The sequence below is a fragment of the Fukomys damarensis genome, unplaced genomic scaffold (assembly GCF_012274545.1).
Source record: "Fukomys damarensis isolate Sample0158 unplaced genomic scaffold, DMR_v1.0_HiC HiC_scaffold_35, whole genome shotgun sequence".
Taxonomy (NCBI): Eukaryota; Metazoa; Chordata; class Mammalia; order Rodentia; family Bathyergidae; genus Fukomys; species Fukomys damarensis.
In genome coordinates, this window is record NW_022900947.1 from 1,640,154 (window position 1) to 1,652,815 (window position 12,662).

The 12,662-nt window shown below is 48.5% G+C and overlaps 1 protein-coding gene across 3 annotated transcripts in view; it reads left to right on the forward strand.

Moving 5' to 3' along the window:
- The window catches only part of Fam193a (family with sequence similarity 193 member A), an 89,521-nt gene that overhangs the window by 57,073 nt on the left and 19,786 nt on the right, over positions 1 to 12,662 (forward strand). For all 3 annotated transcript variants that reach the window (XM_010641733.1, XM_010641736.3, XM_010641735.1), the window contains 5 exons: positions 5,316 to 5,514; positions 6,471 to 6,743; positions 8,078 to 8,360; positions 9,002 to 9,185; positions 10,755 to 10,985. In XM_010641733.1, coding sequence (XP_010640035.1) covers positions 5,316 to 5,514; positions 6,471 to 6,743; positions 8,078 to 8,360; positions 9,002 to 9,185; positions 10,755 to 10,985 — 1,170 coding nt within the window. The remainder of the gene's footprint in view (positions 1 to 5,315; positions 5,515 to 6,470; positions 6,744 to 8,077; positions 8,361 to 9,001; positions 9,186 to 10,754; positions 10,986 to 12,662) is intronic.

Below are 12,662 nucleotides of genomic sequence, written 5' to 3' on the forward strand. Positions count from 1 at the left end.
GAGCTAAATCCGGCCCTCAAGGTGGTTTTTGATGACTGAATTAATCTCCTTACTGACTGTACATTGTAGTTCTGTTCAGATTTTTGTTTCTTCTTGATTTGGTCTTGTTTGGCATTCTTTTTCTAGGGATTTTCTCTGCATTATCTGATGATATGTTGGTATACAGTTTTTCATAGTGTTTATAGCTCACATAACGTTTTATTTCCATAGCATTAGTAGTTTTGTGTGTGTGTGTGTGTGTGTGGTACCAGGGATCAACCTCAGAACCTTGCACTTACAAGGCAGGCCTAGTGCCACTGAGCTAAATCCCTGGCCCTAGTAATTGTGTGTCTTAGTCTCTTTCTTGTCACGAGACAAAATACCTGACACTCAAACAATTTAAAGAAGGAGAAGTTTATTTTGGTTCACAGTTTCAGAAATGTAATTAGAACTGTAATTTTTTTTTTTTTGGTACCAGGAATCAAACTTAGGACCTTGCACTTGCCAAGCAGGCATAGTATGAGCTATATCCCTGGCCACAACTGTAATTCTTCTGAGTTTTAATTTACTTTTTCAAATCTGCCTAGCAACTTTTTATATTCCTTTGTTCCTTGATTTTTAAGATTTTTTTTCCCCGGTACTAGTGATTGATCCCAGGGCCTCATGAATGTAGATGAGCGTGCCACCACAGAGCTGCTCATCCTTGATATTTTTTATTTCATCTTGTAGTGTATGTGTTTGTGTTTATTGTTCCTGCTGACATCACTCAAGTATACTCTTTCTTTGATACTGGGTAGTTTTTAATCATGAGGTCACATCTGTGCAGTTCACTTTGCAATCCTCCTGGCTCTGGTGAAGGGTATTCCTCCTTAGGAGAGGATTTTTGTCTGCTGGTGCCAGGTGTCAGTATGATACTGACCCTCCTTTTGAGAGTCCAACTCCACTGCCTCCCGTGGGACAAGTAACCATATCACTCAGTCACTGACGTGTTGTAAACCCTCGAGGCAGCCTCCCTTGTCTTCACCTCTGCCTTGTGTCTCTCACTACCTTTTACTACTGTGTAGTAAACGTTATCACTATACTAAAGACATGGTCCAGTATGAAGTAGAAAGATGTCTTGAATTATTCACTGGAGTATGGAGAAAATTCATAAGGTTCAGTGAGTTCAGTGTATTGGTGTCACCTCAGCGTGGTCCCCATTCAGCTCTGGGCCAAGCAGTCTCAGTCCCTTCTTAGGTCCGTGGTCTGGGATGTGCTTCTGTCAAAGTTACCCTGAGACTTATGCACAACTGCTACAGATGTGTTGAAAACTGTCTTAGTTATATTTTCATTGCTGAGACAAAATACCCAACACCCACATGTTAAGGAAGGAAAGGTTCATTTAGTTCATGGTTTGTAGAGGTTTCAGTCCATAGTTGGCTAACTCCAAGGCAGGGCGGCATGGTAGAAGGGCATCACAGAGGAGAAGCAGTACGTGGCAGGGTAGGCAGAAGGCAGCAACAGCAGCCTGCCTTCTTCTGTCCCTTTATTTTCCATCCAGGCCACAAGCCTGTTGATTGGTGCTACCCACACACAGGGTGGAGCTTCTATTATCCACACCGTTAATCCACATTCACACACCATGATCCATCCAGCTCCAAAACTCCCTCCCAAGATTGCTTGAGGCTTTAGAGTGACATCTAGACACAAGCCATAACAGAAATAGTTAAAACCTGGGGCAGCTATATGCTCAGGTTAGAATGGGGGGACACTACTCTGAGGAAAACTGGAACATAAATAGATTGTAACTTGGGAGATCATTCAGCCCTTGATCTGTACTTTATTTTAGAGGTAGAATTCAGCTCTTCCAGCCTGAGAACTGGCAAGGTGGTCCTTTATCTGTTTACAATTTCTGAGAGGAACTTTGAAAAGCCTCAGTTAGGCAGAATTATAGAATAGAGCCACTTGTCTGAATTGTCTTGTTCCCTGGGATACGTGGATCAGTTTATCTTTCCCTACCCCACCCTGTCTTTGCCCGTCATCTTTTGCACCCATGCTCCTGGTGTCCAGCCTGGTATTATTGGGTAGTGTCTGTGGGGAGGTCAGGCCGAACCCACTCAGGGTAGAACATCTCAGCAGAAGCATTGGTTGGTGTTGGCATCTGTGTCAGGGCTTTCACTTAGTGCAAAAATATTCTATGAAATACTTCTTCTGTGTGAAGTGGAGAGCAGTTCCGAAGTGTGAGTGGTTGAAGATTTGTGGATTTGTGTAAACAGTGAAGTCAGTGTTCTCCTTCAGTCCATCATCCACCTTCTAAGAGACTGTGTGGTGGGCTCACTGGTGCACTTAAGGAGTCATGGCCTGAAATAGTCTACTTGACAGGTGACGTTTAATTCTGAAAGAAACCCTCGAGCTACTGAGCTTGGCAGGCATCTGTACCCACCAAGTGAAAACAATACTGTTCTGTTACTGATGGCCCCTCTGCCTTCATTCTCTACAGTTGGGTCTCCTGTTTGAGTAGGTGGGCTTCTGAAGTGTTACCTTATTCCTTTAAACAAACGTTTATTGAACACCCAGTATGTGCCAGGCCTTGTGCTATGTTGTAGGAGAAATAAAATTGGTTAATTCTGGTCCATGTTTTTGAAGAGTTTGCAGTCTAAAAAGGAGACAGAAATGTCATAAAGATAACACCTCAGAATGCTGTGGTGTGCCTAACTTAACTTGAAGATGCAGACAGAGAAGTAGCCCTGGACCAGGAGACTGAAACCTCGGGATGGCTTTGCAGAGTAGCAGCCTAAAATAGGGTTTTGAAGACAAGCCAGAGCTTGCTAGCCCTGAGGGTGGTGGAGTCTGTGTGGCCAGACCGCCTTACCAGAGGTGAGCTCGCACAGTGCACAGCTGCATGTGAGGAGAGACTTGGGGGGCTTAAGTCACTTCTGCCACCCAGGTCTTACCTTCTGGGCCATCAAGATGGGCCACTTCTCCCACCTCAAGTGTAGGAAAGCAGGCCACATTACACTGGGCCAAAGGCCTCCGAGGTTACTCTCAGCAGAGCAGCATGTAGCTTTCCACCACTGTGTAAAACCTAGTGTCTGTTGCAATGATTTTCTTTGCTCTTTGCTCCCTGTGGCTCCCCTGCCAGAACAGCTAGTTTGGGCTTGTCATCCTGAGGGGCCTGTCCATTCCCACTGCTAAGCTCTGCACATTCTATTCCAGCCCTGCCCTGCCCACTGCCCTAAGGCCCTGAAGATCAGGGTGAGCTTTGCCAGGGGCCTGGGGGACAGTTATTGCCCACTTCCTTGCTGCTGGAAGCGTGTGAGGGAGTGGATGCTGCTGGGAGGATTAGTTTGTTGGTCTGTGTCCAGAGACCATAGATTTAGAAAAGGATAGTTCTCCACCTTTGCACTCACTGTCTGCTTCCTGCAGGCCAGGCAGGTGCTAAATCTTAACAGAACCCTGGAGGTAGGTATTTCTAGGTTACAGATGAGAAAACTAAAGCACAAAAAGAGTGAGTGATTTGCCTAAGGTCACACAGCTAGTCAAAGGGAGGCTGAGAGGTGGGACTCAAGTTCAAATCAGCTCTGTCACTGACCATGCCCTTCTGTAGTCCCTAAACTTGATGTTCAGTCGCTGCTCTCTCTGGCAACTTCAAGATTCCTCCTTTCCTCGTCAGCTTCCCCCTCTTCACCATCACTTCCTCATTTCTCATCATCCCCTGACTAACTCCTTCAGTCTTCCTCACCCTTCTTTTCATCTACCATATTGTCACAGCTGGATCTTTCTAATAAAGATCTGACTAGATCGTCTCCTCTGCTGCCTAAGATCTCCTTGGCTTCCATGTCCATTCAGAAGTCGCACAGTTATCTCTGATGTGACCACTGCCTCACCATCCTGAAGCTGTCACCAGTGTACATGGCCCATCCCTAGACTCTGCCCCCTTCCCTTCCTTTTTCTGCCCTGTGCAGCCCCCTGGGATTCTCTTGTACCATCCCCTGCAGTTGGTAATTCCCCACTCCTAGGGTTTCCTGCTCATTTCTCATCTTGGACGACAGGATTGCCAGGGATTCTACCAACACCAAACTTATAGCTTTTCCAGGACAAGGCCCCGACTGGGCATTCACCTTTAGGGCAGTGCCTAAATCCTGCAGGGGAAGACTATGCCCAGCATTGACCAGGGATGATTAACAAGGCCAAGAGTTAGGCATCTCTCCCCTTGCAAAGTATCTGTGGTTTGGGGGAGCCAGCCATTAACCAGTAGGCTGCAGATGCTTTGCATTTAAGTGTGGCCAGTGAGGAGGGAAGATCGGGGTCCCAGTGAGCTTGGTGGGGCTTGCCTTGGTCTTGGGTGCAAATCTTAGGTTGTGGGAGCCAAAGTGGTGTTGGCACCTACTCTGGGAAGGTGACATCTGGGCTGCAACCTGTGGGTGAGCATGAGTGAGTGGGGTGAAGGCCCTAATAAAGACACTCAGAACACAGCATGAGCAGGTCAAGATGAAGAGGTGCTGGAGGGCTTGAAGACCAGGGGAGGGCAGGCCTGTGTGACCAGGACAGAGAGGTCAACCCAGTTCCCCAGGTCTCATGCAGCCATGGTAAGGGCATTGGATTTATCTTAGAAGCAGCAGGAAGTCATCTGGATGCTTGAAGCAGGGGAGTGGCACTCAGTAGAGATTGCTTGGCTGCTGTGAGTTCAGAGATTGGTGGAAGCCCACACACAGGCTGCCCAGCAGCATGGTGGAAGGACGTCAGGTGCCAGGGCTGGACCTGGGTGCAGGACAGGGCAGGAAATGCTCAGGAACACCAGGTGTGTGCAGCACTCGGTAAACGTGTATGTGCTGCTGGCCTTCTCCGACCCTCATTGCCTTGCCTTGGTGCCTTCCACACAGGCCTGCCTTCAGGACCCGGACCGGCTTGCTGGGGCCTTGGCTTGCAAGCCCCCATGGAATTCCACTAGTTTATGCTGTGCTGCCGGGTGCCCAGGTGTGAGGGCAGTGGAAGAGTGCACCATTTTCATCAGTGATTCCAAGTGGACTTGCTAGCAGTGATTGTAAAAATGTCAGATGAGAAGCCGGAGGCCCATGAGTCACATTTGAAATGTTGCTGGATGGGAGTGGTAGGGCCTACTGAGTAGTGCAAAGGCATCCGTTGCTTCTGAAACCCACTGCTGCTTGGAGATTGACCTACATGTCTGGTCTTATATATATAACCACACAGCACTTTGTGAGGTGTCCTCCCTATGGCACCAACTCGTGCGGGGCACATCCCACAAGGCTGCAGTCACAGTTACCTGTTTATAGTTGAACTTCTTAGGTAAGCGGAATATTAATTTTGATATGTGATTAGAAAATTTTTTTTTGTAGGCTTTACCGCCAGCACCTGTTCAGAATCACACAAATAAGCATCAGGTATTCAATGCATCTCTTCAAGACCATATTTATCCGAGCTGTTTTGGGAATACTCCAGAGTGGAATAGTTCTAAATTTATAAGTCTTTGGGGATCAGAAGTGATGAATGATAAGAACTGGAATCCTGGCACTTTCTTGCCAGATACAATTTCTGGTAAGGAATTTGTTAAAACTTTCTTAAGATTTAAAAATTATCTGAGCCAAGTAGATTGCTGCCTTTGCTGTAGTCTCATGGGATACCAAATGCAGCAGTGCAGCTGCTGCCCCAGCCCTCCATCTCCAGTGGGAGCTCCCCTAGAGCCTGTCTCCCCACTCCACCTTTTCACATCAGCCCTGTAGGGCCCGCTACACTGATGCCACACATAGAGCAGGGCTGCGGCCCTGGCTCCTGATCAACACAGTGAGCTGCACTGGTGCTGTCCACACCACTGTGGGTCTGCTCTCCAGGACTCGTGCCCAGCTTTTAGTTGGGCTCTGGTGACAGCCAGACCTCAGCCCAGAGCATGGGGCCAGGAGCCAGTGCCACGGTTCACTCAAGGGCAGTGACTCCCTTCCTTTCTCTGGTTTCTGAATTGGCCCAAGTGGGATCTCTCCCCTCTAACAAGCTGCTTCCTCCCCAGCTGCCTCGCTGCTGAGGCTGAGCTGTAACTTCCACTACAGGGCCAGGGGCACCTGAGGAGGGGCTGGTACCTCTGCCTCCTCTCTGTCTTCATGTGGCTTGAGCTGCTGCCCCCCCGCCTCCACCTTGCCCCTCGCATGCGCTCAGAACAGAAGCTAGACTTGACATCCTGATCTGTGCTTGGAAGGGATTTCTAGCTGTGTGACCTTGGGCAAGTTGCTTAGCCATCTTTAGGATGGGAATAACAGTACCAAACTCAGAAAGTAGTTTTGAGATATTAAATAACTTTGTAAAGCACCTAGCACAGGGGTTGGCACATAATAGATGCTCAATAAATTCCCCCCCCCCTTAGCTAAAGATTGGTTACCTAGCATCATCCCAGAGGAGCCCTGACTCGGTAGCAGCCCCATACTCAGTCCTTAGCATGCCCTGCAGGTTTCACTAGGTGCTGTTCATCTTAGAAGCCCTAATTTTCCCATTCTTCCCTGAAGGGAGTGATATATTAGGGCCAGCACTCTCAGAAACAAGGCCTGAAGCCCTTCCACCTCCTCAAAGCTGTGAAGCATCTGCAGCTTCGGATAATAAAGAGAAAAAAAATGCTGCAAAAAAGAAATGTTTGTACAATTTCCAAGATGCTTTTATGGAAGCAAACAAAGTTGTCATGGCCACCTCCTCTGCCACATCCTCCGTTTCCTGCACAGCCACCACGGTGCAGTCCAGCAACAGCCAGTTCAAAGTGTCGTCCAAAAGACCTCCTTCCATAGGTAAGGCCCCCTAGCCTGGACCCCAGGAGCCACTGGGCTTGCTTCCTTTCCGTCCTCCATGTGTCGCTGCCTTCACCGCACACAGCCAGAGCCGCACAGGTAGTCAGCACCTGCAAGTGCTCCTGCTCAAACAGCGTGACTGTGGCTTCTGATGAAAACTTAGCTGTCACACCACGTGCCCAGGCCTTGCATCTCTGTACTCACTCTTCTGAGGCGCAGAGAGGTCAGTGCTTCCTAAGCACGTGGGCTCCTCGGGAGCTGCTTTAGGAAAACCCTGAGCCAAAAGCTGCCTGTCCCCCACCCTGTAGTCATGTTGATTTATTTACTGACAGAGGGGCCTGAAAGCAAAGAAGCAGTCAGAGAGCCAGAGTGATGCCAAGGGACAGGGAAGCTGGCTGGAGGGGCCTTACTGGCCAGACTTTGGAGCCGTTTGAACAGCAGAAGGAATGGTCCCAGGCCAGCTTATTGGGGAGCAATGTTAATGTGATGGATCCTGAGGAATCCATGGGGGTGCTCAGCCATCTCTGGGGGCAAGGAAGCTCTTTCCCAGATCACCCCACTACTTGGCTTGTGCCAAGCTCAGAAACAAAGTCATCCCTCCACAGCCAGCCGTGCATGGCTCAGTGGTGAGCATTTGCCTCTCACATGAGAGTCCCTGGGTTCCATCCCCAGCATCACAAAAAGCAAGAAGAGAGAAAACCATTGGAGCTGGGGAGCACAATGTTTCCTCTATCCAAATGCTGCACCGCAGGACTGGCCAGGATGAAGGGAAGCTGGCAGCTCTGCGCTCTACAGCACCACACAGAGATGTCGGTGTTTCGTGTTGCCAGCATGTGGTGAGGAGGGATCAGACTCACCTGTGCTGGATTCACACCCAGAACAGTTCGCCTGAATCTAATGAAACAAGATAAATCCAGATTTAAATGGGCAGTGAGCATCTTAAAAATTGTCCATCTTATGAAAGGAGAAAAAAGGGCTGGGGATGTAGCTCAGCAGCACCGCAACTACCTGGCAAGCTCAAAGTCCTGAGTTCAGTTCCCGGTACTGGGGAAAAAAACGAGAAGAGGCTGGGTTGGTGAGAGACATGAAGCTGAGTGTTTTGGCTACCCAGGTTCTCAGCAGCAGAGCTGGGCTTGGGGCGGGCGCAGCTTCTCCAGATGTCAGGACAAAGCGCTAAATTGTGATGACTTCATGAAGGATGAATATTAGTGCTTCAAACTTTCTGTAGGTCTGAATCTTTTCAAAACAAAAAGTTGGGGGAAATGTAATTGAAGGAAACAGGAAAGTCTGTGTTTTCCTCAGCCATTGGCAGTGTCACTTGTGTCTCTACACAGGTGACGTCTTCCACAGCATCAACAAGGAGGACCACAGGCACTCTGCACCCGCCGCTCCCAGGAACAGCCCCACGGGCCTTGCCCCGCTCCCTGCCCTCTCTCCCACTGCGCTCTCCCCAGCCTCCACGCCTCACCTTGCAAATCTTGCAGCCCCAACATTCCCCAAAACTGCAACCACAGCTCCTGGCTTTGCAGACACACGCAAGAGCTTCTGTCCTGCCCCTGTGGTGCCACCAGCCTCCACCACAGATGGCTCGGTCAGCGCCCCACCCAGCGTGTGCAGGTGAGCCGCCCAGGCCCAGAGGGGAGGCGGGGCCTCGGGGCATCTGCTGGTTCTGCCCAGGAGAGAGCAGCGTTCTGGCAGCCACAGCCCTAGGAGTCAAGACTACTGACCATTGGCAGTGTTGGGGGTGCACCTTATTTATTTTTAAGTTGTATCTTTTCTACACTGGGTAGAATCAGAAGAAAATGAATAAATTGTGTATAGTGACTCAAAAACAACTCTCAACAGGTTTTTATAGGTTCAGGCTGTCCTTGGACCCACTATGTAGCCCCAACTGGCCTTGAACTTGTGGCAGTTTTCCTGCCTCAGTCTCCTGAGTGCTGGGATTACAGGGGTACCATTCCCATTACCTTTGAACTTGCCCAAGTGAAGCTGTCCTCCCTCCTCCTCAGTCCAGAAGTAGTGGTGGCAAGGAACAGGCAGTGCAGTCAGAGAAGACATGAGGATCTGTGTGCCTGCTCAGTGACGCTTTCTGAGCACCAGCACGACCACTGCGTGCATGCACCAGCCACCTTTGCTGACTGGACCTGGCACCACACACAGTTGTCCGCGACGTGGACAGAACAGTGGGCAGTTGGGAGCACTGTGGATCCTGAGCCTCCAGGGCAGGCCACTGCTGATGAGCTGTGTGTGCTTTGTAGTGACCCTGACTGCGAAGGGCACCGCTGCGAGAATGGCGTGTACGACCCGCAGCAGGATGATGGGGATGAAAGTGCCGACGAGGACAGCTGCTCTGAGCACAGCTCCAGCACCTCGACTTCCACCAACCAGAAGGAGGGCAAGTACTGCGACTGCTGCTACTGCGAGTTCTTCGGGCATGGCGGGGTAAGTGCACAGCCCGCAGGCTCCGGAGACCAGAGTCAGGGCGTGCACGCTGCCTGGGGAGTTTCCATCCCAGAACAGAGTCAGGATACAGTCAGACAGCGATTCTGCGTCCAGCTTGTACTTACTTTAAAAAAGACTTTATTGGGCCGGGGATTTAGCTCAGTGGTTTCGCCGCCTGCCTTGCAAGCTCAAGGACCCAAGTTCAATCCCCAGTACCAAAAAAAAAGACTTTATCACTGCCTTTTCATATTTGTGGGGTTTTTTAAATAGTTGATGAAGTAAGGGAGCTTACTAAATACGCAGCAGGAAGAGATTGTTGATTGTGGCACATTTATTCCACATAATACTGTGTGCCTGCTTAGAGCAGTGCTGTCTGGACACTGAGTCAGTCCTCTTGTCAGCTGAATACAAAGGATGTTGATACATCTGCTGCTTCACATCTTTCCACAGCAATAATTATATTTCAGCAAACAAACATCACCCTAGGGGTTGGTGTCTTAGTTACTTTTCTCATTGCTGAGACAAAATACCCAGCGTCTAAAGTTAAACAAGGAAAGGTTTATTTTGGCTCACAGTTTATAGAGGTTTCACTACGTAATCAGCTGGTCCCCAATGCAGGATGGCAGAGGGGCATCGTAGAGCAAGCGGGAGGCATCAAAAGGCAAGCAATGTGACAGCAGCAGCCCTTCTTCTGTCCCATCCAGGCTACCCACCCCTAGGAGGTACACCACCCAGGATGGGGTACCCTCAGTTCACACACCCTAGATGCTGCCACCACCAGAAAGCCCCACCTATGACCACATGAGGCTTTGGGGGGACATCTAGACACAAGCTGTCACAGATGGTTGGTAAAAAATGCAGGGTGTGCTAGTCTTTATTTCCTGCTTTAGATCTGTCTACATTTCCTGAAATGTATGCATGGTTTTAATAATAAGCATTGTGATAGCAAGCCAAGCTTGGTGATGTGTGCCTGTAGTCCCAGCAGTCAAGAGGGTAAGCCAGGGTGAGTTCAAGACCAGCCTTGGCTACATGGTGAGATCCTGTCTTAAAAAACAAAAACAAGATAAGGAAGAGGGAGCAGGACTGCCAGCAATTAAGCACTGAAAATGAAGCTTGTAAGTGGATGGAAAGGCTACAGACAGGCTTCTTGCCATGAAAGAAGAACATGTTACACAAAAAATAGTTTTAAGCGGTATATGTCATTACATTTTCAGTTTAAAAAATTCATTTGTATTCATCTTACTAAATTTTCATAAATACATAAAATTTGAGAGGTAGGTGCCACAATACAACTTTCAGGTAACACAGTGATAGGTTTTCTGCCATTTATTTTTCCTTTTTTGGGTCAGGGGCTGGTGCTGGAGATTGAACTCAGAACCTTGGCCTTGGCAGGCAGTCATTGTGCCACTGAGCTAAATCCCCAGCCCCTTTTATTTTTCATATTACTTTTCACAGTAGCCTTATAACTTAAGTAATTTTTTAAATAACGGATTATTTTTAGAGAGCTGTTCCATAATTTGTTACATCCAAATTTATAACATAATTTAGTTGTATTCTTATTTATTTTAGCCTCCAGCTGCACCAACAAGTCGAAATTATGCAGAAATGAGGGAGAAACTTCGTTTACGGCTGACCAAGAGGAAAGAAGAACAACCTAAAAAAATCGATCAGATCTCAGAACGGGAGAGTGTCGTTGATCATCGAAGGGTAGAGGATTTATTACAGTTTATAAACAGCTCAGAGACCAAGCCAGTAAGCAGTACACGAGCGGCCAAGAGAGCCAGGCACAAGCAGAGAAAGGTAAGCAACAGCTTGGCCAGGTGCTGGCTCTGCAGGGTGCTACGTGGGTTTAGTGGCAAGGTGCTCATGGGAGATGGGGCTGGGAGGCATGGTAACTTACTGCCTTGACTGACTGGCGTTCTGAATTGGAAGCTGGCCGGCAGAAAACCTCATTTTGTTTGAATTTCCAGGCCACCTTCAGGTCCTGTACTGCAGTTGTGGGGTATCCGCATCTGTAGCTCTGTTTGTGAGCAACGTCTTTCCCAAGGAGGTTGTAATGAGGGGCCCGCCGATAGAATAGGACTGGGCCTCCGGGGTGCAAAAGTGCCTTTGATGTGGGATGAGACCAGGGCCCAGCAGAGCCTCTCGGACGCAGGCTCAGCAGATACTATTCATGTTCCTGCTGTTTTTGACCCACTGGGCATTTCAGATGAGGACCAGTATGTGACATGGACATCAAGGACGAAGGGTGACTCAAGCAGCCTTGTTAGGAAGCTAGTACCCTAGGATGTGCCCAACACTTACTCTCCTTGAGGGACTTCGTGTCGCTGCTTTGCCCAGCCCATTTCACAGGATGGCTCAGATACTGGGCTGTGGTGGTTGACCTGCAGGCGTAGTCTATCCACAGACTCTGGCCTGGTATGGCCTCGCTTGTGGGTGTGGCTGAGAGGCAACCTGCTGCAGGCTAGAGCACCGCTCCTGTTCACTCCTGGCCCAGCAACAGTGAGGCACTCGTAGCAGCATGCAGGGGCAGCAAGCATGCAGTCATCACCGAGAGGACATTGGTCAGCCTGCATCAGGTGACCCTTGAGCACAGCTCTGCATCCCATGGTGGGTGACAAAAGGACCATGACCCCCCTCAGGAGAAGCCTTCCTTTTATCATATAGAGCAGAAATTTTAAATAGTTTTTTATAACCTGTTATTGTACGGGTTGGGATGTACCTCAGTGGTAGAGTGCTTGCCTAGCCTGCATAAGGCCCTGTAGTCAATGCCAAAAACAAAACACATCATTGTTAAGTTTTAACCGTAATTTTTTATTTGTTTTTCTAAAGATAATTAGAGTTGTCTCTTTAAAATAATGTAAAAGATAGTTGGGCATGGTAGCACGCACCTGTAGTCCCAGCTACTGGGGATGTTGAGGTAGGACGATCACAAGTTTGAAACTAGCCTGGCCAGCATAGCAAAATGCTCAGTGTCTGTCTGACTGTGCCTCTCTGTCTTGCCACCCATATATAGGTACATGTGGTAAAATATATAATAATACACATATAATGAGTACTTAAATTTGGAAAGGACCTTTTTCTTTCAGGCAGTGTTTTTGTCAAAGTTCTCGCAAGCACTAGCTTTTTTAGAGTTCATTGATGGAGCCGTGTGTGTGTGTGTAAATAGTCTCTCTTTGACTGTGTAGCCTGGACTGCCCTCAGACTCACTATGGAGCCCAAACTGACCTTAAAATGCACTCCTCCTGCCTCAGCCTCTTGGGTGCTGGGATTACATTTGTGAATCACCATGCCTGGCCATCCTCTTAATGGCTTTGTTTGTTTCTAAACAGAAGGAATACTTTCCATTTTCATTCCTAAGATATATATCCCCTATGGTAAATTGCAATCTTCACTTCCAATGACGTTAATTTTTTCTCAACATGGACCCCAAAGGGGAAGTGATGTCTTTTTTTTTTTTTTTTTTTTTTTTGTTTT